The following is a 26919-nucleotide window of genomic DNA, read 5'->3' on the forward strand; positions in this document are numbered from 1 at the left end:
TGAAACAAAACCAAACCAAATCAAACCCCAAATAAAACAAACAAACAAACAAACAAACAAAAAACTAGTCATGGCAAGTAACTCCAAAAAAGCAAAGTGTGGGGTAATTGTGTGGAGGCAGGAGTTCTAGAGAATATATGAGAAGTATTTATTGAATTTTTTTTTTTCACGTTAAAGAGAAAAAAAATACATTTCATTTACAAGTAATAGTATTAGTAAATAATTACTGGTTTGAAGTGTAACTTCTTCCAAAAATTCAAATTTAATAACTAGCTAACTAACCAGTTATCTAATATATGTTTTCACCATTCCAGTTTTCSTTAAGGACAGAGAGGATATATCCAGTAAAAAGCAGCAGGAAATGGAAAAAGTCAATTTAAAAATCAATCCTCCCTGATTTTTTCTATCGACTCCTGTTAGAAATAACACCCACAATTTTTATAACTGAAATGGATCATAAAAAAAAATCTCAGGGTGTTCAATTATTTATTTTRTGCTTTTGAAAACACTTTTGGGTAAGGGGTTTCACTTTTGCACCTTTCTCATACCTCATTCTTTCGCACAGAAAATGAGAAACCATTCAAAAATGGAAARTGATAGCATTTTCTTGTTTGTGCTYGTGCTTGTGCTTAGGAGTCAATAMTCTTTGCACAGATACAAATGATGGTCTAAAAACCATGGCAAACATAATGCACCGTGGTTTTAAACAAACTGATCTCTATACAGAACCAAATGTTTGTATAACACAGGGCTTTGTGGAGACTTGAACCAGGAAATTAATTTATTTTATCTCTGTTTTTGGAAAGCAAAGTRTAGAAGGGAAAGTTTGAGAGCACCACACCAACGATAGAATTAATTGCTATCTTCAATGCAAATGTGATTTTCATGTGTGAAGGCAGAATGAGGAAGGGTCCTTTAATACAAATAGTCAACTTGCAACTCCATAATGTAGATGGAACTATTTGAAGATATTGGTTTTGGATTAACATAAAATATATTTATTAACGGCCATGGAAAGAAGGAGTAAAATCAGTTTTCCATCTTCTTTCTCAGTCTTTGGTCTTCTTTCTCAGTCTTCCAAATTCTCTGTATTGAGGCCAAAATGGAATCTCCCTTTTTCTTGTCTTTATTAAAGAACAACTAAAGCACTGATCCCCTGGGTATCAGATTAAGGCTGGGAAATGGCTAAGATAAGTACGGTTATCTATTCAGGGCTTCAGAACAGAAAGCTGGMATAATGGCAGGGATAATGTGAGAGATGAGTTGGAGAGGAAGCTTTCTGCCCTGGCAAACAACAGAACCTTCTTCTGAATATGGACCTTACTGCAATAAACTTTCACCATGGCTCCTTTCCTGCTATGGAACGTGACATGGCACAGAAACTGTGTTGGATCTAGTGCTTTTCCAGAGAGTCAGGTTTACTGGGCTCAGGGAGCAGAGCAGGCACAGCAGCAAATCACTGGTTCCCTGGTGACAGCAGCCAGGAGCAAATGTGCCTTTCCAAAAGAGCTCATGGCCACTGCTGCATGCCCTGCTGTTGCTTCCTTGAACAGAGGCTACAGGCCAGAAAATTTACTGCGGTTTGGAAACCTGCTTCCAGCTGCTTTTTTTCTCTGCCTGTACTGTCTGTTGGGAGAAGGGCTCTGTTGGGGTGCTCAGGAGAGGCGTTTCTGGGAGTGAGCTGCAGGTCAGGCAGGTTGTCCTGGTGGGCAGTGAATCAGTTCTGTTGTGGGGATCTTGGCTGAAGTTTGGTTACACAGATAYAATAACACATTTGGGTTTACAGCTGGCATAGCCTGGTGGCCACCACAGAAAACTACAGGAACAGATTCAAGTCAGAAAGTCTGGGTAGAGGATTTATTGAAGAAAAACCTCAAAGACAAGTCTTCTATATTTTGTATTCAACTTTATTGCTTTTAATTTTCCCTTTTCGGTGCCACATGCTTGYACGTCCTTTCCACTTGTCAGTGGATTGTCATCTGATTGGATGCCTCTGTTTTCTTTTTTGGTTTCTGCAGGATAAAAGCATGGGTGGATAAGATGCAAGAAGATCTTGTAACACTAGCACGAACTGCCAGTGGAGTGGACCAGCTTGCCAAGGTAAGAAGATGCACCCTAAACCGTAACTAGAAAGTGAAGGGCCTGCATCTTCCAGGCTTTACAATAACTTCATCCCAACATACGAAAATGATTTTGTGTAATTAAACTCTGCAGTGCTTCCTGAGAGAGAAATGAATAACAGACATCCATCAATTCAYTCTCAGTGTTGCAGCACTTGCTCATTACAATATTTAATCAGCTTTGCAGTATCAGACATAAGGCTTGCCATTGTTGCAGCTTTTCCACCTGAAGCAAGCACTTTTATGCTCTGTGTTTGTCAAATACAGTATCCAGGAAGCAACCATTCACAGTGGTGGAGAATTCTGCTCTCTGTTATCAAGGAAGCCTGTCTTTCTGACGCATATCTCCTGAAATGAGGCAGTTTTTGCTTAGCAAAAATATGGATGAGAATAAAAACTACTTTTATTCAGCTGTTCAAAAGCAACACTGTTTTAGAGAAGAATTTACAAATCTTTCATTGAGAAGACTTGGTGTTACTGTTCTGTTCATAGACAGTGGCAACACATCTGACATTGCAGAAAAATGAAGGCACAATTTAGAAAATGTCAGGATTACKTTTATATAYGTAAATTACGTAAATAAATATATAYGTAAATATTATGTTTACRTTGTATACTGCCTRTACAATTTTGTGTGTATACATTATAATCCAGTATACAACATCATACATTTCCCTCTCCCTATCCCTCCACATGGACCATGGTTCTTTCTGTGAACTGATGGATGTCTGAGTTGATGTGAGGGAAATTTCGCTGCTGCATCAAGAAACTCAGTTATTGTCAGCCAACAAATGCTTCTGGTGCTGGGGAACTGAATGTGAATCCTTGAGATTTGGTTTTCAGAAGTCACAATCTCCCTAAATGATCCAGGGGGTTGATTTGAGGTTTCAGAGGCTTTGAAACGGTTAAGAAACACAAAGAAAAAATAATGTGTGAAATTCTCGGATTTCTCATTGTGTATTAATGTATTCTTTGACCTTAATGACCTTTTGCCCAGACATTCATGTCTTGTGAATCCTGTCCCAGAAGGACATTTTGTCTTTACTGACTGTGGGAGGAGATTTGGTGATTAGCTCAGATGTCCATTAGCTCAGATGAGATCACYGCAGTCCTATAAAAGGAAGGGCTGTGTCACTGCATGCACAAGATGARCCTAAATGAAGAGTTGATTTTAATTCTGCCCTTTCTTAGTATTTTAGTGCTTCATACTGCAACACCATTTAAGGCAGATGCTTTAGATGCACATTTTGATCTTTGAAAACCCTAAACAAACTGAAAACAAAATCTTGAAATCCTAAYAGAAGTCATCATATTCATACTAGCATGGGTTTCCAACACAGAAATGTCTAGCACTTGAGCCTCCTGAGGAAATGTAAGGTTTGGAAGCRTGGAACACTGATGGGAGTTTTTGTAGGTGGATTTCACATGGATCTGCTGACAGAGAATAACAAGATTTGGGAATCGTAGATCTCCAGGTTCTGGTGGGGAGTTTCTGCTATGAATCCTTTTTGCTGAACCAATTCACGTGTAATCTGGTCTGTTCTGCACTTGCTGTGTCTCTTTTTCCCTTCCATCTCTCACTCAGCATCACACCRTGGATTCACCATTCACCTTCCMCTCCATTCCTGCTGTGCTGCTTGGYKRTWTTTCATCTCTCCTCAACCTGTGCTATGTTTCTGTYTCAGTTCCTGCCTTTGCTGCTTGGCCAGTCTGCCTTTCTCTTTTACATTGGTTTCTTTCCTCTATTGTAGGATCTMCCTCCTCAGCTTTTTCCAGATCAGCACCTCTCTCTGAACTCTTTAGTTTTTCTTAGCATTTTCAAACCATTCTCTCCAAGTGTGTGTGGCCAGCCTGTCACAATACTCTTACCKCTTCTCTTCCACAGGAATTTCTCTTCCCCTTTTTTACATTTCCCTCCATCACTAATTCTCAGTCCCAGACCTGCAGATTTCTCATGTATGATTTTTCTATTTCTCCTTCCCTTCCAGTCTCTTATATCCTTACTCTTTGCATGCCATTTTCCAGTCTATTATCACCTGTTTCCATTTCTCAATCTCCTGCCCTTTGTTCTTTATTTTCTCCCACTGCGTAGACCTGAGAGACCACAAGAAGTCTGATTTTTAACTGCATAGGAGGTGGGGCATTCTCTAGGAGTGAAGTTCTCTGGGTTGGAATACACCTGTGCTCTCAGAAGTTCAGCTGATGAAATCTCTGCAGTGATCTGCAGATCCTTTCCAGACTAAAATTTTTTATACACTAAAGACCAAAAAGTACCTTTGAATACACAGTGTTGAGGTTTAAATCCGAAAAGAAGGGGCAATAGGAAAATGAGTTACAGAGGATTTCTAACTTGAGGAAAACACTGAGTTAATGTCTCAACCATTTTGCTACACCTTCCCATGTAAAGACCACACATTAAAATAGATAATGAAAAGTCAAGAGACTGATGCTGTCACTCTTTTTTTTTTTCCCCTCCGGGGGAAAATGTTCATTTTTACAGTTCATATTAGGCAAATTCACAAGCTGCTAAAACAGGCTTATAATGAAAACTGCTGGGCAAACTTAATAATCTGTAGTGCTACYAGCTTTGCCACAGTGACATTCATGTGGATAAAAACAGAAATGTGAGTGTGTGAACACTGTAGGTAAATTCCTTGTGAAAAGCCAGAATTTATAATAGACTTCAAGCAAATGATGTTATCTCAGAGGATATCCACAAGATGATCGATACRTGCTTGTAATCCTAGGATTAAAATCATGAAAGGGGGATGTTTCCATGTAAAAYATCCCACTGAATCAAAGCCATTTGCTTGACCTAAGTTGCATGAAGTCTTTCTCTAGACRTGAGGTTTTAATTAGCTCTCTTGGCTGCAAGGGAGAACGCAAAGCCCTCCAAGGTTTAAGCCATGCAGTCTCCCACTCTCTTCTTGTTTACAGGCTGTTGTCACTTCCCCATTTGAATTAAATACTTTTTTTTTCCCTTCCTGCTCACTGCCTATTAATATTTAGTCAGATCTCTTCTGAAATGAACCACAGTCTTGGAAAAATGGAGACTGCAAGACATGAAAAACAGCATGCGTGCATGCTTGTCACTTTTATTCACAGAATTTGCCTTTAGTTGCTCAAGCTTTAAAAATGCTTRCAGTCAGATTGAATTTTCAGCTTTTTTTTTCTGATTTATTTCTTTTTCCAAACCTGTAGTCTTCATGTAAACTTGAAAAAGAAATAATTTGTTTACATTTTCTGCCCCTTCTCTCTTTAAAAGCAGAATGATTAATACAAAAAGGAGGAGCAAATTGCTCCTATTATAAAATTGTAAACATGGCTTTCTGTCAAAAGCTGTAATARTCAGATCGGTAGGAGAAATGTCTTTCCTTGTTCTGGGGAAAATTAATTTTAATTTGGCCAAGTGTGAGRTTAAAGCTCTTAGCAAGAATATGTAACAAATTATAACCATTTCACAGCCTGGTCAGCCTCTCCCTGGACTCAGGGGAAGAATTCCCACTGAACAGCTGAAGTTACAATCTGTGWCTGCTTTGTGCAATTAAGTCTTCTATGAAGATCTGTAAAGTGACCAAGATAGCTTGCAAAGTAGCACAATTAATACATTGTCACCCRGAGTGAGTTAATTCTTCATAAACCAGGGCTTTTTGAATTAGCTGCTGTGCTGTGCAAGTYTGTGGTGTTCCATAACTTGCTGAAGGTGTTTCAGTGTTCATCAGTGCTGTTTGTGCTTGGATGTGCCTTGGATATCTGGGGGATTTTGTGCTGCAGGGAATTACACTACACAGTGTTCTTCTCTAGAGAACTATAAAATACTTTTTCCTGACTGTGAGGGAGAGAGATAGGAGCACTGCCTTAAATCTCAATTTATTTTGATTCTGGACTGAGAGAGATTTTGACAGAGAATGCAAAAGTTACAGTGTAGTATGTACTTAAAGAGGTATTAAAACATTTAAATGTAGATGACCATTGAATTCAAGCCAGGAATGTGTTAGGTGAATAGTGTGCTGTTGAGATCAGTGCCTAGGTAAAAAATCTAATTAATTCTGCAGTGTTGACATGGATAACCAGGGAGAGCATTTTCTGTATTTAAGGTGTTTGCATTCAACATAAACTAAATTTCATGGAATCATATTTAAGGAGAAGAATGTCCTCAGAAGATAATTTGCTTTTCTTTTTTCTCTGACAGTTTTCTTACAGTGATTTGGAATCAGAATCTTGTCCTAGTGACTGACCACTCCTTCTCTTGCTTTTGCATAAATARTAGAGCCATTGTAAACCACTGTGACTCTCATTAATCACAACTTTTGAAAATATCTGTATAGCAAGGATACACAATAATCTATTAATGAATATTCCACATAGTATTTAAAAAGACAAAATATTTGGGAGTTTATTTAGTGAATTAAATTACTTCATTAGTGGTTCTGCCTCTGAAAATATGAATGTTTATGCTGCTGCACATTTCATACACCTGTTCTCTCGTTAACAATGATGACAGCAATATAATAACTGTAGTAAGAAAAATTGCAAAAGGAAGCTTGGATGCTGTTAAAATTAGGAGTTTTACATTGAGGCTATACTTGTCCACAGGCTGGATCAGGCAAAGCAGTATAACTGGGGCAGGAGAGACAAGGAGATGGAGAGACGGGTGAGAGCTGTTTGCTGTGATGCTCAGGGTGGGATTGGGGTGTCCTGCACAGGGCCAGGAGCTGGACTCGATCCTTGTGGGTCCCTTCCAAGCCTGCACATWCTCTGGTTCTGAGAAATTCTCTGGGAATGCTCTCAAAATAGTCTTCCAAAAATAGTTTTAAAGCACATATTTAAATCCTGCTTTTTTGGACATTACTAGGAGTTTAGGTGAGATTTGGGAGAACTCCAACTTGGATGTAATACCCGTGTAATATCCCCATTACAGTAATGCAAAGATTGCTTCAACAAGGCAGGAAGTCGGGACTCAAGATGCCAAAATACTCAACTGGTTGAAAACTGGCAGAGCTCCACTGACTGCAGTGGATTACACTAATTTACATTTGCTAAGACTCATGCCTAACARCACTTGATTTACAAGTCAAGCAGGTAAACATTATTTTGAAAAAAAATCAAAGAGATTTTTGCACAAAAAGGAGARGTTGTGTTTTAACCTAATTGCTGCTGTATTTGTGCAGCTGAAAAAGGTACTGTTTAGTCCTTTCTAAGGTTTTTTTTTCCCCTAGAAGAGCAAAGGGAATGTTTGTGAGGAGATGTTGTATGTGCAACTTGAGATGTGAAAGCAGGAATACAGAATATACAGGAAGATCTTGTCCAGTGTGCTTCTTTGACTGTCTCTCATCAAAGCAAACTTAGTATATTGTTTTTACTGTTATATGTATTATGTGAAAAAAAAACAAAAAACAACAAACCAAAACAAGTCAGCAAAAGCAACAACAACGAATAGTCATGTAATTGACATTTCAGCCTAAGAAGGTTCATGTGACTTTGTSTCACCTGTGAACTCTCTGTGCAGTCAAGCATTGTGGAACTGCTCTGGTGTGAATGATATGTGGTTTCTACAGAGCAAACAGAAAAAAAAAAAAAATAGAAACAATAGGCAGGAGTTTAATGGAGTTTTAAAATCCATGTGGCAAAACAAATATTGAGGCCTATTTCACTAGCTGAATTTCTCAGTCTTCTTTTTGTCTTTGAAAAGASAAAAATATGTACAAAGTCACATTCGGGTCTAAAAGCAGATACCTCATCATAAAAGAAGAAAAAGAGGTGGAGGGTCTTCTGAACTATAGAATTAAGTAAAAATATAGTTCTATTATGATGTAAGTATGCACAACCTCCATTTTTACATAGACTGTTCACAGCAAAGGCTCATGACTAAGCTAATTGACAGCTAGTTTAATCTAATAAACTACAACAAGTATGCTTCTGGATTCCAGCTCCTAAAATACCTTCAGGGACAGGAGAGAGAAAGGAGGAGAACCCTGCAGTACTCAGACAGGAAGACCTTGGAGTAGAGAATATGCCTTATAGCAATGCACGAGCTTGTCTGTTCCAAACTGATTGAAGAGAWTCCTCTTTTACAGCAACACTGCGTTAAATAAATGTGGGTCTGCGTAAAGAGCTTTGATGTGACAAACACACTGGAGCTTCACTATGGCTGTTAGAGCAAAAAAAATGCCATCTTGTGTAGTGTAACCTTTTCAGGCAACAGCATAATTGAACGAGGAAGCAGATAGAGAGGCAGTTCCAAGGAGCTCTGCTCTTTGAATCTGTTTCCTTTCTGATACATCACTGCAAAAACAATCCATGCATGATGTTCATAAGGCATGCTGTTATTATAGTTTSAGGAGCTGTAGAGTGAACCCATATAGGCTGACTTGGCCTTTAAATGATATTCCTACTGAGCTAAAAATACTGTTTCTTCCTACAAAATGGAAAGAGAGCCAGCTAGGTATGGGTATATGATACATAGTGATGAATTCCATTCACAAAAATGAGTCCACCTGCAATTGTTAGAAGATTTTTATTTATTTTGTCTTTTGAATGCTGTTTTATAATAATTAGCTCTTCTTTACTGAGCAGCCCAGCCGAGGTTCTGCAGGAGCACATTTCATCCCTTGCTCAGTGTGAGCTCTGTRTGCCCAATGCACAGATGGTGCCAGTCTGCTCAAGCACTCACATTGGCAGCAGCTTCCAAGGCCACGCTTGTGGCTTTCCAGGTCTTGGATCAGTCTCTGGAGTTTAACTGAGATGAGTGACTTGTAAGAGAGACTGCTCTCTGATCTGAACTGCCCTGGAGCAGGGATGCTCAGGAAAGCTTCCTTGTGCCAGAAGGAATTACAACCCGGAGTAACTTTCTGTTGGATTATTCTACAGATTTCAGCTAAGTTAGTCTTAGCAGCTCTGTTCTAGAAGCTCTACAAAGACACACCACTGACTTAACCTATAGAGGCTGTCATAGAGGGCTTGCCTTGTTCTCTTCATGATCTCTGTAAAGGTCTGTGCAAGGGGAAGCTTTAACAGCTTTCTTAAAATTCATGTAAGGCTTGTATTTGGATAATCACCCCAATTGTCACAAGAGTCTGCAATTCCTCCTTAAAAAGGTGATATGGCAGGCAACTTAGCAGTAAAAATTTTCATTCTTACTATTTTTCTCAATGATTGGCGTTATATTTATGTGGTTCTTTCTTTACAGTCATAAAGTAAATAGAATGAATTAGTGAAGGTTTTATAGAAATTCGAAAATAATTTTTGCATACATTAAATGGATACATGGAAGTGAAATGTCTGTTTATTTTTACCAGCTTCATTATTTATTTTTAAATACTGTATGTAGCAAGTTGGATTTGGTTTGTATATGCTTTAGCCAAAGGCCAAGAATTTTGTACCTCATGCTATTTTCTGACGAACTAGCAGATGGACTGAGAGGATATATGGACACATTCCAAAATTTGCTACATTCACCCTTGTTAAGGTTGAATTATTGGAAAGTTTTATGATTAAGAAAAGTGTAAGGAAGATATGCAAGATTCTTTTTTTTTTAAAGATGATTTTAAGAATAACAACTCAAATGACTACATTTGGTTGACATTTCTCTGGAGGTCCTGTCTGTGGACTTTGTAAGTCTGGATTTCATTTGAATGTTCTGATTGCCATAGGTTCTGAGTTTGTCACTATTTTGACCCTGGATTTTAGGACTCTTCTGACATATATAAAATAATGATATATTAGTGTGCAGTCTCCATCCTTCTGTACCTCTGAAAATGGAAAATGTGACTAATACCACAACACCTCTAGACACAACTGGTGTAACGATGAAGCTCTTTCCTGTATGTCGTGGCAATGCTCTCCAGTGCTGTAGGAAAGGAGGGCAAGTGTTTAAATGAGTTAAATTTGGGAAATAAGGAAAATTTTCTGTTAATTTAAACTGTGCCATAGGTTCACTATGACTGATCTCAAAAATTAGGAATGTATTCCTTCTCTCCGTTTGTCTCTTTTTGTTGTCCTTATAATGAAACAAAATACTAAGCAACTTTTTTTTAAAAACATAAAATAAGGAAGACTTTTTAGCTATATGAAACAAATAATTTTTTGTTAGAATTTTTATAAAATCTTGAAATGATAATTTGGACAAGTAAGTTGTTGAAGCACTTTTATTCTCATTGGATCACCAGTTTTGTATTTGCTGAATCTTATCTTGAGTTCAGGCCATATTTATGAGTGGTTCTGGTATCTACAATTTCAGTTGTCCACATTTTCAAAAATGCAGTTTTGTTAGGTTGTTTTCAAAGGAAAAGAAGGAGAAAAAATTGAGAAGAAGGGAGCAACTCAATTTTATTTTTTTAAATTACCTCAGTAATATGTAATAAAATACATATCAGAAAGTTTGACTGAGTGGGAGTACATGAGGCCAGCTTCTGAATTTTTCTCTGAGCATAAATAGGCTGTTGCATACCATTCACACTTGTCTTTCTCCTCATTCCTAAGGCGAGGACAGCAGTCTGCTGTCTCTGAGTGGGGTGGGGTGATAGGAAGGGAGCTTAGGATTACTTTTAGAATGGAATTATGATGGGCATGGTACAATGAAACATGGTCATTTCAGGTATTTGTTGAGGAGTAGGAGTCCATTTACCAGAACTAGAATAATGTGTGGGATGGGTTAGTCTGGTTAGAGATTCCCAAAGTCATTAACAGTTTTTATTTTAAATTCAGTATTTGTAAAGTTATATCCCTTTTGGGGTATACCACTGCCACTGCTGWGTTCTGTRTGCAGCCAAATACCAAAGCTGCAGRCATTAAAATTAGAATTCTCCAGACYAAATTCTCTTGAGTTTACACATTGCTGACCAATGTTGAGTTGTCAGGAAAATGAAATCACTTTTAAAAATGCWTGCTGGGAAATTTGAATACATATCTGCAAGTTTTGTTTGTAATCCAAATGGAAAATAAGAGGTTGTCAAAACACAGGGAGCTTCATTTACTATTTGCAGATGCCACTCTCTCTCTGCTCCCTTAGCAATAAACTGGCATTTTGAAGTGTTCCTTCTTCCAGCAAACAAAACCAGCTGTAAATCACTAARAATAGGCATTAACAAAGCTTGCTCAAGCTCAGGGGAAGAGATGGCCTAATATTGCCATAGCTTTAATTACTGTTTGATGATCTGGATAATCTTTGATCAAAGCACTGTTCTTGATTCATTTATAATGTTGTATTGGCTTTAACAATAATAAATTCTGTTCTATTGGTACTTATATTCTGATGGTTTTTTAGAAGCCAAAAAAAAAAATTTCCTTAAAAAAAATGTACGCACTAAACCTAACAAAATCCCAAACATTACAGCTAATCAGTTTCCAAGTCCCATGTTTAGTAAAATGCTAAAAAAACCTGTTTGAGGTCCCTGAGATTTAAAATTACTTTTGGGAGAGTCTTAATTGCATTAAGAGCAGCTAAGGCGGGCCAAAATTTCCCAAGAATAAATGAGTTTGAGAAATTACGTAAGTGTCCACCTCCAAATATACCTGAAATACTGAAGAAATGTGAAACACTTTCTTCCTATTGTTCTTCTCTTACAAGAAACATCCACTTGTACTCACAAATTGGGATTTTTGTGTTCTTAATCAGTCTCAGCTAAAAGCCTGAGTTAAAACTGCGGTGAAACCAATAAATTATGTAATCTTGTTATTTAATATCATGTTTATATCGCTGGGAAGCAAAATTGAATACCTTAAAATACACTTTTCTTACCAAAGGGGGATTTAAAAATCTGCTTTTCATGTTTGTACAGCAGCAGAAGTACAAAGCTGAGCTGCTGGCTTATCAAGGTTTAAATACAAAGTGGCAATTACAAAAATTACTTTTTAATTTGAAAGTCCTCTGGACTACTCTTCTAATTATCAACAGCCAGAAGGGGCTGATGATTCCTACCAAGTGTGCCTGATTATGTGCTTCCCTTTGAGTAGGCACCTTAGTGAGCCCATTGACTCTGGCACTGCTTACCCTGTCTCTGATGTGAGCTGAGCCATTAAGTGTTCCCWGCATCCTGCAGAATTCAGTCTGAGTGTTTTACTTAAGAATGAAATAGCTCTGATAAGATTTTTTTTTCCCTAACGTGCACGTCACTACTATGATATGTCACAGTTTTCAGCGCATCAGCTGCCCTGTCACTTGTCATCCCAGACCTTTAGAGCATTCAGCGATCCGGCAAGTGACTCTGAAAAGCAGCAGCTACAGTAAACTATTGGGGTGGTTTCTTCCTTTGTGCTGCTGCCATGAATTTCAAGAATGAAGGCATCTGTGAGTTGCTAGGGAGCAGCTGTAATCTTATTTATACATTATATGGAGCAAGGAGTAAGACATATAAAATACTCAGACTGATTTCTTTGAGCATACTGAATGCTTCTCAGAAAGGAGTGTTGTTCAATGTGTTTCACAGTGAATTGCTTCTGATTCAGAGAAGAAGTGTCTTCTGAGAAAGAAAAATTATCTGGCATGTATTAGAAAGTATTAGTATAACTTTGAAAATAGGATGCACTAGTAAAAAGATAGCATTTTCTTAGTCTGGGCAAATTATATTGTTGTTTGTGTCTACTAAAAAATTCAGTTAAAGGAGAATATATACAGTAATAAAAGGTGGGATATAATATAATTAATATAAGAAATATAATACAATAAATATAAAGTTAGCAAGTGGGTTTTTTTTTTTTTTTGTTTTCTGACTTTTCCTGCTCCCAAGATCTCATCATATGTTTGGACGTCTGTCAAATGACCTCTCCTATATTTTTTTTTTTAAAAAAAAACAAAAAAATTTGGAAATTAATGAAAACAAAAAAACAAAAAAAAAACCCCTAAAATTAGTAAATATATGTGTGTTATTAGTTGATACTTTGTTAGCTAAACAAAGTTATTAAAAAAGAAACTGTGCTGTTTTAAAAAATAGAGTATTATTAGTAAAACTATAATTTCATTGTGTCTTTTCTGGSTTTTGGGGGTTTTTTGGGGGTTTTATTTTTCATTTTAAATTTTAAGATTACTCAAAATTTCAGTAAGTAATGAACTTTTTTTTATCTGAGGACTGGGCTGAAAGGGAGCTGAAGGCCCAGGGTACAGGCAGAGGTTCCTGGTGAGGCAGGTCTTGGTTGCTGAGGCCTGTTAATATAAAAAGTGATAAAAAGCAAGAAATTGGGTGAACTGGGGGGAATTGGCCTTGGGAGGCCCTTTTCAAAAGTGGGGAGAGGATAGAAAAAGAACACTTTAGTAAACCTTTACTTAAGTTTTCTCTGTTCAGAAAGATTTTTTAAAATTTATTAAATAAGTTAATKACTTTAGTACACAAGCTTGTAAAACCTAGGTCAAGATTTCACAAGTACTCTTAGTAGTTTGATGTGGTTGCGTTCAGAAAGGATGGAGGAAAACACACTACAAGGTTTTGGTTGATTTTTTCACAAGTTCAGCAGTATTTTTTGCCATCATGGTAGTCTCCAGGTGGTCTAGACTGATGATGAGCCATTTGGTGATAAAGCATTCACTGTTGACAGAGATATCTCATCAGCCTAGCTGAGCTAAGTGGTCTTGAAAGGAGTATTGAAATAATAAAAACATTCACAGATTTACCTTGTACAGGTGAGTATTACTGGAAYTGTTGAGTTATTTTATTTCTCTTTTCCTACACAGGAAAAATAACAGTGGTTTTGTTAACTTTTGAAATTCTGGATTTGAACTTCTGAAGATACTGGCTCATATGATTTCTATATCCATGGAAGTTTTTGGTGAGGGAGATGAGGTTGGCATGTTCATGTCCTATGTTTGGGCCATCAGCCAAGTTACCACTGCCTGAGGGAAAGGCTGTGTTGTTTTTAAACTGGGAGAGTGACACATTCAAAGCAAACAAACAAACAGGCAAAGGAGTTCTACTGCAGTTGAGAATAATTCTTTTTCTGAGTGTGGTACAGGATGAGGGCCATTTAAATAAATTTTCAATGCTAGGGCCAGCCCAATGACTGCCACAATATAGCAAGAGCCATGTAATAGCATTTCATTCTCTCTCAATTTGTGCAGAAGTGTTTGACTTGCCCTTGCCAGCTTTACAGGAAACAAAGAGAAYGTGTCTTTGTGAGAGATTTATAAACATGTCCTTGAAGAGTGAACGGAGAGGGGCTCATTCTGCTGGGGAGCTGGCAGYTTTCTAATCTTTGTCACATTGAACCATTGTTGTGTTGTTTCACCTTAATGTGACTCTCTCCATCATGTTCTCTCCCTAAAACCTTGCAGTTCATTATGTGCATTTTAATACAGTCTTTCCTGAATAAAGAAGTGCATGGCTATTGGCTTCAGAAAAGAATTAAAGTATTTTTGTGCTATGACCTTACAGGTTTTGCTTAGTCATTCAGTGAGGCTTTGTTCTRTGAGAAGTGACGGCTTTACTAACAATTTGGAGAGCTTTTAGCAAAATGTTAGTGATTAAAGTACTAAAAAAGATTTTAGACATAAAGCCAATATAAACTTGTATTCATTTAGTTAAACCAATTTAATAAATTGTATTCAAATTAGCTCTTCTTGACAAGCCCCGGAGCCTGACAGATTGTATTTTGTAAGACAAATGAGCACACCTTTGCCAATACAACCCTTTATGACTATTTGAGATGAGCATGTGCTAATTGTGTTAGACTGCTAGATGGGAGGCTTGGAGAAGGAAAAGTTTGTCCCAGGGTGCCAAATCCTGAAGTATCATTTTAGCATGTAGAGTTGAGCTGAACTGCTGCAGCGCTACGGTGAATTAAAGAAAAGGGTAGTAGGCAACAAATAAATTATGTACACACCTCCTAAATAATTAATGAATATTAGACTGTTCCTTGGTAGCTGAGACAGGTCTCACACTCCAGGAAAATAAAGAAGTGTGTGTAGTTGCAAGTAATTTCCGATGCTGTTTGTTTAGGAGCTTGTGAGATAAATCTTCCACTCACAGTAGGAGCAGGGGAGATCGGTGATCCAAGCCCTGCCATGGGTCAAACAAAGAAGGGAAGAAGGAAAGTCACTGACCCAGATCTATCTGAGATATTGTGCAAATCTCCAGGTTTGGTTTTTTGTTTTTTGTTTTTTTTTTGGGGGGGGGGTGGTAGTTGTTCTGAATTTTATTTTGTTGAAATAGCTGACAAATAGAACTTGTGAAGCCAGCCTCAGAGTCAGGCTTTCTTGGTGGTAGGACCCACAATGCCTGTTGTAAAGGTTTTAGTAGTGCTCCTGTCTCTTGTGGTGATTATCTCCTTGTTATGTGATTCAGGCCTTTGAACTTSTCTGATAGCTGGTGCTGGAGAAGTGAAATGAAAATGTTTATTTTTTTTCCACAAATGTCCCACTGTACAACTCTTTGATAGTCTGCAGCTTTCAAGCTTGAGGATATGGGAATAAATTGCTTATAGAAATTGGGTATGTGAAAAATGTGAGTGCTTTCAAATTGGGGTTTATAGGATCATATGTTTGCTGGAAGAACATTAGATACAGGGATAAAAGTGCAATTTTTCCATCCAGCTTCTCATTCCCTTACCAGTATGACTTTCTGTAACTTTGCTCTACATTGAGTGCAGCACAAGAAGGGCATAGATCTGTTGGAGAGGGTCCAGCAGGACRCAAATACAATTAGAGAGATGGAACATCTCCCCTGTGAGGAAAGACTGAGACAGTTGAGGACTTTGGACAGATCTTATGGTGGCCTTACAGTGCCTAAAAATGGCTACAAGAGAGTTGGAGGGGGACTTTTTGCAAGGGCATGTAGTGACAGGACAAGGGGGAATAGCTTTAAACTGGAAATCAGTAGGTTTAGACTGGGTGTTAAGAAAAAATGTTTTACTGTGAGGGTGATGAGGCTCTTGCAAAGGATGCTCAGAGAAACTGTGGCTGCTTCATTCCTTCAGTATTCAAGAARAGCTTGGGTGGGGCTCTGAGAAAGCTGGTCTAGTGAAAGGTGTCCCTGCCCGTGGCTGTGAGGTTGGTACTTGATGATGGAAAAAAAAAAAAATTAAAATTTTCTGCCTAAGTGAAACTCCAAGTGAAAGGTGTCCCTGCCCGTGGCTGTGAGGTTGGTACTTAATGATGAAAAAAAAAAAAAATTGAAATTTTCTGCCTAAGTGAAACTCCAAGTGAAAAGGGTTTGTAGTAATTTTTTTCTTATTTCTTTCATCGTTGACTAGCAAGTGAAAAACAATTGTGTGAAAAAATCTGGGAAAAAAAAAAGAGACCAGAAATAATTGAACAAAGCAAACAAAACATTGAAATATTTTCACAAGCAAAATATATGAGTGCTTTAAAATTATTTTTAAGACTATTATTTTAAAACTTYTGTGAAAGTTATTTTACATTTTTAGCCTATTTGTAAAACCTTGTCTCCATTCTTCTATAAATTTAGTAACTTTTGATAYAGGTGTACTTCATGCAGTCACAAATGAAGTTTAAAGAATTTGCCATTACATTTCTCCTCAAAAACCAAGATATCAACACCAGTGTCTGTTCTTTATGTGACCAGGGTGAATATTTGCTGATGATGTGAAAACAGCAATTTGCCAATATTTGATGGTCATTCCAATATAGATGTTCCTCTGAAAATTCCAATATAGATTTCCTGATCTATAAAACTCATTTCTACTCTTGCCTAGTCTGTAGGACTGGTCACTGCAGTAAATTTAACTCCAAGTGCCACTGCTGACTGCAAATTTAATGTTTCAGAGAAAAATGAAAGAAATTCTGTAGTGATCAGTTTTAGAATAAAATGCCTTTATTTCCAAATTTATAATTGGCTTATAAGACAGTTCTACTGTTAAGATATGTCCTAAAAAATCCCCCTACYGAAATTCTCCCTCCCAAAACTAAAAACCCCCAAAAAATCACAAACCCCTCAAAAAGGTTTTTTTTGGTTTTACCCAGAGAAAAACTTTTTGTGTGGTTTTTTTTTGAAAATCAGGCTCCTCAAAAGTATCCAAAGTATAAGCTGAGTTGATTGGAAACTGTCATCCTTTGTAGTTCTCTGCTCCTGGTGCACTGATTTTTTAAAATAATCATTACTCTGTGAGGAATAAAGCTTATTCCAATTGCTCAGTTACTGGAGGAAAGGGAAGATTGTACTTCTGAAGGAAAATAAACAACAAACCAAGACCCAATACAGGTTTTGTAAAATTCATAACTGATGRAAAGCTATGGCAGCTTACGTGACATGCCTGATAAAAATTTGCAGCTGTAACTGTGGTTGTCAGGGAAGTTTTTGTGGTATTTCTCAGGCTGCAAGCACYAGAGATGTGTTGGGTGAGTTTCTTTAGGGTCTCAGTGGTTTAACCCGAGGAGCTGGCGGGGTTGGGGCTCAGTGCTCGGGGGTTTCTCAGCTCTGGTTCTGGATGGCAGCCAATGAATCAGTGCTGGACCTGTTCCTGCCTGTGCCTGGAATGACTGTAGGGAGACAGCACAGCCCCACCAGGCACTGCTACACAGGCAAAGTGTTTGAGTAAACTCAGGCCATCTGTTGGCTGAATAAATTAGTTTTCCCTATTTGCCTATTTAGCCATAAGGTATCCACCCTTTTTTTTCTTTTTTTCTCCTTTTTTCCCCCTCCAAATAATGTATTTTTTCTTTATCCAGTTCTGCTAGGACAGAGATGGGCAAATGCGTTTTTTTTTTTTTGCATCTTTTTTCTTCCTTCTTGTAGTTACATGTATTTCATGGAAGTGTCTGATTTACAAATAAAATTCTCTCCTTCGTATACATGTWCTGCTCTGGAAACAGGTAATGGCTCCTCAGCGACAACCTTTGCTCATGATAGAAGAGAAACACATTTGTATTTCCCCTCTTCCCCCTCATTCTTTTCCCCTTATTGTTTTTTCCTCATTTCCCCTTTTTGTATTTTTAACTTTTCCCTTTTTCCCTCTTATTTGTTCTTCCTTCTCTTTCTTTGTGAATGCTAATTCTATCATATGAATAAATAGATAAGGGACTAAACAGATTAAATTAGCATAACTTMAATGAATTAATTCAATTGGTATGTTTGTATTTCAGCTTTCAAGGAAGAATTAAATACACCAATTACTATTTTATTTGAAATTCAGTAATTTTAAAGGATCTCCATTTTRTGCTTTCTTAGCACTCTGTGGGAATCAGATTCCTTGAGCATTTTGCAGTTGGTTAGTTTATCACTAAAACCAGCTAATTTTGAAGATTTATTAAATGATTTTTAGTGTCAGTTTCTACATCTCAGACAAAAAAGTGAAATACTTCTTTCACAGGGCCCATTTGGATTTTCCTAGCAGTAGTKTTTCTGAAGCTCAGAAGGACWTCCMGATGCCTCTTCTGTCAARTTATTTGGCTTATTTTGAATGTCTWCTGTCATTTTGACTTATTTTCATCTTTTTCTTTTGCAGATTTACACAAAAAACACAGACTTGTACACTGTAGCAGCAAACAACCCTCGTCAGCTAGTGGAAATTGCAGCCAGAGACATCGAAAAGCTTCTAAGTAACAGGTCTAAAGCMTTGGTGGTGAGTACTAATGGGTTAAGGTTTCTATTTACTATAAAAAAATAAATCTTTATTTACTACTGAAACATGCTTTCATTGTTATTTTTACTGCCTGTACACTCAGAGGCAGTGTCAGTGTGATGTGTATAAGACATGACATGTAGAAAGATGGCTCCTGACTTCATGGTAAAAATGAACTCGTTTGTTGGCATAGGGCAGATGTTTATAATATTGACCGACAGATAGGAGCCATGGCCAAGTAAGAAACTGAGTTATAAATAGATTGGAAAATATTCCTCTAGGTGACGCACATGAATGTGACTTCAGGATCACTGTGCTCTGTAGTCAGTAATGAGCTTGGGGAGACAAGAAGCAGGGCTTTTTCTCTGATTTGCTAATTTAACCTGTGTTWCAATCATATTCTGTGTGAAGGCCATGCTTTACTGTGACCTCACGATCCTTTATGCTTTAAATCAGAATCATCTGCTTCTTTAAAGTGCTTTTTCCAGCAGTCCYCTTCTCCTCTGTCCTGTAAGAGGCCTGAGTAATTGCTTTGTGTGGTTCCTGCTCGCAACACTCTCACTAGTCTAAGAGTTTAAAGTGCTTTTCAGAAGATACTGACCAAACATGCATGAGGGGATCTGGATGAATTAACAAACATACTTGRTTCAGAGTAGAACTATTAGAAACAGCTTTAAAGGATGGAAAAGCAGACTGGATTTCCTTGAACAATTMCATATCCACATGGGCTTGCAGATGAGTTTGGATATATCGTTTAAAGTGAAAGAAAGAGGGATTAATTCATCTGACTGTAGACATCTACTCAGCTGGTTTCTCCAARCTCCTTTTTTGTTCAGTGGAATAAAATGGGCTCTTCTCAGTCAGGACTGACCTGACATTTTCTGAGTAAGACTTTAAAATGGGATGAACTATAGCCAAGGAGAACTTACTTTCTCAGTTGGAGAAGCCTCAATTATAAATGTCTATATTTTAAGTGTAAGGGGGAGATGAGTCCCACCCAGACAGTCCTTTTATCAGTACAGTTTCTTGCAGCTGAAGAATCAATGTGAGACTGAAACTGCTGCTGCTGTCCTGAGGAGTTACCTTCTTGTAGGCARTGAAGTTTTGCACAATCCATTGTCTGTGTTCAGGTACCACAAGAGTACCCTTAGTCCTGCCTTTGGTTCTTAGCAGGACTTCATTCTTCCAGTTCCGCTGTTTACCTAATATGCAATGGACATCAGTGTTATCTGGGCCAAAACTTCTCTAATTCATTCAAATGAGTGGGAAAAAGATTCAATTTTTTTGCTGGTTTCCCTGTTTTACCTCAGTGGGCATGTGTTTATGTGGCATTCTGTGGACTTTGTATTACTGTTGCAAAATAGTATAAGTAATTTGCAGACCTTTGTGAATAAATGAGTTTTCCCACAATTTTCCCTTCAACCCACATAATTTGATGTTTTTAAGTTACTACACCCAAGTCTCGTATTTTCTCAAGACTCAAGATTAATGTAAGGGTTATATATGTGTCTGTGGTAGTTTGATGTTAAAATTTTAAGAATATTGAATAAGTATCTCATGCYTGCTTTAAATAATATTCCAGAACAGTTTTCCTGTGAATGTGGAAGAAGGGTGCTACCCCATTTTAGGCAAGCACATGGTCACATTTTGAAAAGGGCAGTATGATTTAGTTTCTAGAGGTAAAAGATGACTAAAAGAGGAGAAAGATGGTCCTTTGATCCAGCGGCTCCTAACAGCTCAGATATTTATACTGACTTTCTATTTGCAGTTATCCCGGATGTATATCAGAACTTTCAATGACTTCTGATTTTAAACCTTCTGTACATTTTTTATAAACAGGAGACGCTCTTTATCTCCTGCACCTGATCTATTGATTTSTGCTAAGAGGATTTCTTCACCTTCCATATATATTTCTCTTTCTCATATTTTCAAGGACTACCTTTATGTGTCAATTTGTAAACTTTATGTAATGAAGCTGAATTATTTATCTGAAATTTCAGTCWTYTTAAGTCTGAWGGGTTACAATTTCTCTGAAATCGGSAGTGGASTTGAGCAGAACTGTWACTAATGACTGCACAGAGGGTTTTACCATTGGGGCTAATATGACTCCAAGTGTTAATTAAGACCTGAATCCTGAAAAGAGCATGATGCAAGAGCATCAGAYGTCCTCCAGTGATGCCATGAGGAAGGTGCCAGTGAATTACATCAACAGTGTCATTGTTCAGTGACTGCCATACCYCAGGGATGCCATGGTTTGCTCTAGGCAYRAGGCACAAACSKTCTTYGGGCAAGGTTATAATTAACAAATAYTMGTGATGACTATTCTAATAATAAGTTGCCTTCYCTTGAGCCATAAGAGCACCTTTAAATGAGAAATATCTCTTGCATTCCAAATTATTTGTGTTTTCCTGTAACTTTGTGCTAGAAAACTCTCTAGCTGTGCGAGTAAAATTACCAGGCAAAAGTCTGTGAGTTTCTGTTTGACAGAAGCTTAAAGCTGATGGTTGAATTCGGTGCCTAGCTGAGGAAGGAGAAAGGGGAAAGCCATGACCTGAACYCACAGGGCTTTCCTGAATTACTATTACTAGGAAATGCTATCCTAGTAAAAAAAAGTAAGCAGTAAGAATGAAAAGGAAATGGAAAATTTTCTAGCCGAGTGGAGGAAGAGAGTAGTATGAGTAGTGAGGAGGGAGACAGACAACAGCCTTCTAGTAAGGATGTCAAACCCTGTCTTGCAGTACAGCCTGTTGTTCAAATAGCAAGCATTTCTTTTGGGTGAACAAACTTTTGGTTCCTTTTGTGTGTTTGCCTGGCCTAAGCCTACTGAACAGCCCTAATTTCACAATAATGGAATTCCCATACGCATATGGTCCTGCAAGGAGAGGGAATTTAAACTCAATGATCCCTATGGGTCCCTTCAAACTCAAGGTATTCTATAACTCTACAATTTCATAAWAATAGGGAAAAAWTAACATTTTGTCTCTGTGTATCTTGCTAAAAGGTAGACAAGCACAGAGGAGCTGTGCTGCCCTTGCAACCTGCATTCCCAGGTGTCTGTTGGCAGATGGGTGGAGGTTTCATTGAAAATGGATCCTGAAATAACTACTTGCAAAACTCACAAAGCTTTTCCAAGGATGCCAACAACACTATGCCTACCCATTGGGTTGTCTGGCACCCAAATTGGTCGTTTTTGCTCGACTTAACCTCTGTTTTAGCATTCCTACCCCATTTCTATGTGCAAAAGATTTCATGTAGATCATGCTAATAGATCATAATCTTTCCATTCAAATGGAAAGTCTGGAAGATACTAATACTTGATGAGCATCATTAGAAATACTAAATAGAGTACCTGRCATTGTACAGTGTTTATAAAATACAATTTGAGGAGTTACAAATATTTTCTCATTGACTATATAAAATTAAGCTCGTTTAATGAGATGAACTAATAATACACTTTTTTGATTGCTCATGTACAATACTGTAGAAATCTTAAGATTTGCAAAGATCCCTTTTTTATTTTTTTTGGTCATGCTTTAAAATYAGAGAGGTATGTTTTAAAAGCTTTGGCAAAGCACTGTTCTGGGGTTTTGTTTTCTTTCTATGCATTGTGTCATGAGGGGAATGAAGTATAATTTTGTTTATATAACATATTCAACATATAAAAAGTAACATTTGGTCCAGTGCTGCACACCAAATGTAAATACCAACTTCACTCCTGTGCAGTGTGGAGTGAGTGGCTGTGCAGCCCTTGGCCTTCTCTCTGCCGTGCTCAGTAGATGTCAGGAATCACCCTGAATCCTCTACAGCAGGCAAATTTGCAGTGTTGCCACTTCTCCTTTTTGCTCCTTTTGAATGGAATATATGAAACAATTTGTATCTCTTAGGTAGAAGAAGATTAAAGAAATAAAATTAAGAATGAAGGACACCTATTAACAGTCTTTTCAAGCCCAGACTGCAGAAGCTTTTTGGAAAAGGATCAAAACATCCTATTTCTTTTTTAGCTAAGATCCATTTCTGCATTCCAAAATAATGTTTGGCTGTTTRTGTAATAGTTTGAGATTAATCCCAMTAATCCTCCTATCCAAAATTAAAATATATTTGTATTCCCCTGCAAGTTATTTCCACAATAAAATACCTCTTTCTGGAAATCGTCTGTGTCAGGATCTTGTTGTCAACACTATATTTACACTCACAGTGCCTTTATTAATACATTTTCCTTCCATTACTGCCCACAGTGTAAGGCAACAGCACAACCATTTGTGTAAAACAAACACTCACGCTCCACTGAAGTACATTTCACTGGAGAATGAGAGACAGTCATATTTTCACTGCCAAGATCCTGCCTGTGATTTATTTGTTTTGCTTTGGGGTCATTTGTGKCTGCTTTTAGCTAACTCATGTTAAGGTTGCTCAAGGGAAGAGTCTGGTCTGTACCCTTGGCTTCTTGAGCTGTGTGTAGATAAAGATGAATTACATGCACATTTGCACYTCATTGTCTAGATTTCTTCAGACATCTCAACCAGAGGCATAATATCTTCATTCTATCCTCCYTGCCTTGATTTCTGAAGAAAACTAAGGAAACTGAGTTTCCATGGAAACTGAGGCACAGATTGTGTGCTAGGAGACAGGTTCCCTCTACGTGCTGTTGGGAAATGTCCAAGGTGCACAACTGTGTCTCTGATGAGGAGCTCAGAATGTTTATCTGCTGATTTAGATGCAGTTTCAACACAGCTGTGCAAGTGTGTCCAGATCTCTCACTATTTCCCTGCCCGCCTGAAATAAAGCTTCAGTGTCTCACAATAAAACCAGGAAGCTTAAACAAACATGTGTTACAGCATATTTTGAGATTCCCAGGCWGAGATCTGTGCACTTTAAATAGGGTTGAGAATTTTTGTGCAGCCTGAAAGACCTATGAAACTGAAATAAATTTTGTAGGTGTGTTTGATACTTCTGTTTTYTGAAAGGTATCCTTGCTCTAGCTGGAGTTTTGTTTTGATATCTAAAACCAACCTAACATCCTCAARACCACTCTGGGACACCTGTCTTGTGGTCTGCTAATATTAAATTGCCTATAGTAACAAGATAAGTTTCAGTTTTTTAAAAGCGTAGGTAAATGTGAGTTGTATGCTCATTTAGCAGAACTTTGGACATCATCTCTTGCTTTTTGGTTCTGTTACAACTCAGACASGWSTCTCCTGAGCTYCTCTAGGAATTCYRAGAGGCCTAAATATTCACACCTCRTAGCTGAGTCCATCATTCGTACATRCACATTTAAAGTTGAGAGCTAATCACTCTGTGGGGCCTTGGGCCAGGTCTCTAAACTGAAAATGCCTGCGAATACATGTGGGTGCATATCTGGGTATAGACACGCTTTAAAAGGTGTGTTGAAATTGCTTTCAAACTATATTCCAGTATCCCTTCAATTCCAAATGGTAAATCCATTTATTCTTGGGCTGTGAGTATTAAAGTTCCTTGCCAGAAAATAAGATCATTCTCCGTGTAGTTTGGATTTTCTTAAGGTTGAGGGCAATCTGTGCCTCTGACTTACCTCATTACTTTGCAGATTGTGACACCATAACCACTGTGATTTTGTCATTAGGAGGCACTGATGAATTAGGTTGTGAGTTGATGGAGGAATCTGATGTTTCCTGTTAGTTATTTACCATGGGTGTGATACTCCATAGAACGCAAAGTTGAAGGGAGATTTTTACCCTTGAGTTGTGGTCCTGTCAGAGGTKAATCAAGATAAAATGTCTTGGCCTTCCTCTCTTTCCTAGATAATTTTAAGAATGTAAGCCTTGTTGAGAAGTGATTTGAAGACTGATTTCAGTATGAAAAGGAGCTTCACCTATGTCTCGGCAGATATGCTGGTGTTCTGTTTTTAATTTTCAGGTATTTCTACCCTTTTGACTCTGCCAGTTACAGGCAACCTTAGACAATTTTATTGGAAAGGGCTCAAGCTGGAGAAATTCAGAGAAGCAAAATAGTTTGACCCATGGCTAGTCTCACAGCCAACAAAATTTTCTCCCATTTTGTTAGTATTTTTTGTCAGTTTTTTGAAAAGCTGAACATCATAAGGAGGCTGACAATGGACTGTGTGTGCTGGCTTGTTTGCCAAAGTAATTTCAGGTCTAATTTCTAAGAAGAGGAAGTCTACAAAGATTGGAAAAAAAACAAATTAACTGGAGTAAATTACCAGGCAACAAATGAACAAGGTTTTGTCTCTGTATGTTTTTATGTCATGTACACAGGTTTTATTTAAATTTTCACTCTAACGTTATTTTCCCACTTGAAATTGTTGGCTGTACCTGTTTCTTCTCTTTAATATTTCAAAATATTTTATTTTATGAACTTTTAAGTTCAAGATGGAGATGACTCTTTAGCTGTAGGAAAAGATTACCCAAAGAGTGTACCAGCTTCATAAAGCAAATGGCTTTAATTGCAATGATCCTTCCAGAAAAAATGCTTACACTCTGGAAAAATACAATTAAAATACACTTTTCTCTGCATAAGGACTGTAAGATCATGCCCTGACTGTAAGATCTCCCCCATGATTTTACATGATGAAATGTCTTGGTTCTGTAAGTCTTTTCTGTTACATACTTGGTAGAATTTGACAGTGTTAGGACTCCAGGTCTATTCATGTTTACTTTTCGTATCTCCATCAATTCTCTACATACTAAGTCACTCAGTGAGGTTGAAAGTTTTATAATTTTGTTTCTGGATGATTCCTGTGAGTATTCAGAATAGACATTGTCATCYCCTTCTTGAAACATTAGATACAGGTTTCAGTCCATGGCTAGAGTTGGTCTATATACCTTTTTCAGATATGGCAGGAACTTTGCAGGTGAGTTTAATGCTTCCCTATTTTTGAAACTACCTTTACTGGAAAAGTTTTACACATGCTCTTTTAGACTGCAGTGCTGAATCTGCTAGCCTGTGTGAACATTTTTTTAAATCTCCAGATGTAAATGCAGTCTATTTTGAAAGTCAGCTGTAGTTGCTGAGGCAAATGTGTTTTGGAATGACAGCTAGTGAGACACAACACTTGTGAAGTCAAACATTTGTCAACTTGTCCACATGTCAGATGTTTGAATTTGTTTTTCCTTGTTTTGCCTAGAGTCTTATTTTATTAACCGAAATYCAGGTTGTGTGGATGCAACATTATGCCTCAGAGGATAGATTCACATATCACACATACCTTGCAAGTTATAAAAGTCTGGACAAATAAATCAGAGGGCTTGCAGTGAAGGTTATTATGAATATTTCCTGTTTCCATGCTTTTCTTTCCATGGTTGACTTGTTTTGCCTTCTGCAGATCTTGTATTCTTGTTGACAAATAAAGAGGAGGTCATACTTCCAAATCCCCATGTCCTCAGGTAGCCACAGTCATCATTTTGATTTTTGTGGTCCTAAACTGTACATAGTGCTGCAATGGCATCAAGTCTGCGAGCTTAGAGAGACACCTGCTGAATCTCCATCCTGCCAGCACAGTGCATTGCACTTGAAGCTTTWACTGGGGCTGAGACAAAGAAAACTAAAAAGAGCTTGTGGCAAATAATATTATTTGATTATCACAATTTGACATTTCTTTCTCCTTACACAGAAAGTTGTCACTGTTAGCATAATTTTGTTGCATTCACATTTCATAGGGAGAAAAAGAAGGAGCACCGATAGCTGTACCTATTCTTTCCCATTTAGACCCTTTTATACATTCATTTGAGTAAATTCACTTACAAAATAAATTGCCATGGTTAATTTTTCAGAAATTTCATTCCAGGTCCTTTTTTACTCCCTGTGAGAGATTCTTCATGGGTTTGTTACAGGCAGGTTTCTTTGTCTAGGTTTATGGATGCTAAAATTTCATTTGTGAAAGATGTTCTGCAGGTGCATGGCCTCATTAATGCCAGCATCACCCTGAGCTGGGGGTTTGACTTAGCAGCTGTGAAAAGAGAAATACTGGTCAAATAAGTCTTGGTTTCTTTTGGTTTTAAAGTTACTTTTTCAGCTTTGGAAGCTAGGGATTTAAAATAAAACAATGTGACCCAAACCTCTGTTGTTGTTTTTGTTGGATTAGTTCCAGTTTTTGTCTCAAGGGCTTTGCTAGCCTTCATACCCTCAGGCAGCTTCTTCTCCTGAAGTTATTTTTGTTTTTCTTGTATGAGCTTCTGCCTGATAGCCGAAAAGAACTGTTTTCTTCCTTGTTTCTTGGTCTGATGACTTCCCTTCAGATCATGCCCAAGAGATCATGCCCAAGAAACATGTTGATGCTTTGTTTTTGTTTTTGTGTAAA

The 26919-nt window shown here is 37.6% G+C and overlaps 1 protein-coding gene across 2 annotated transcripts in view; it reads left to right on the forward strand.

The window, feature by feature from the left end:
- Window positions 1–26919, forward strand: part of CACNA2D1 (calcium voltage-gated channel auxiliary subunit alpha2delta 1) — a 355899-nt gene that overhangs the window by 48102 nt on the left and 280878 nt on the right. For both annotated transcript variants that reach the window (XM_057376925.1, XM_057376926.1), the window contains exons 2-3: window positions 2019–2100; window positions 18510–18626. In XM_057376925.1, coding sequence (XP_057232908.1) covers window positions 2019–2100; window positions 18510–18626 — 199 coding nt within the window. The remainder of the gene's footprint in view (window positions 1–2018; window positions 2101–18509; window positions 18627–26919) is intronic.

The sequence above is a fragment of the Malurus melanocephalus genome, unplaced genomic scaffold (genome assembly GCF_030028575.1).
Source record: "Malurus melanocephalus ecotype Western Australia unplaced genomic scaffold, MMel_1.1 scaffold_294, whole genome shotgun sequence".
Lineage (NCBI taxonomy): Eukaryota > Metazoa > Chordata > Aves > Passeriformes > Maluridae > Malurus > Malurus melanocephalus.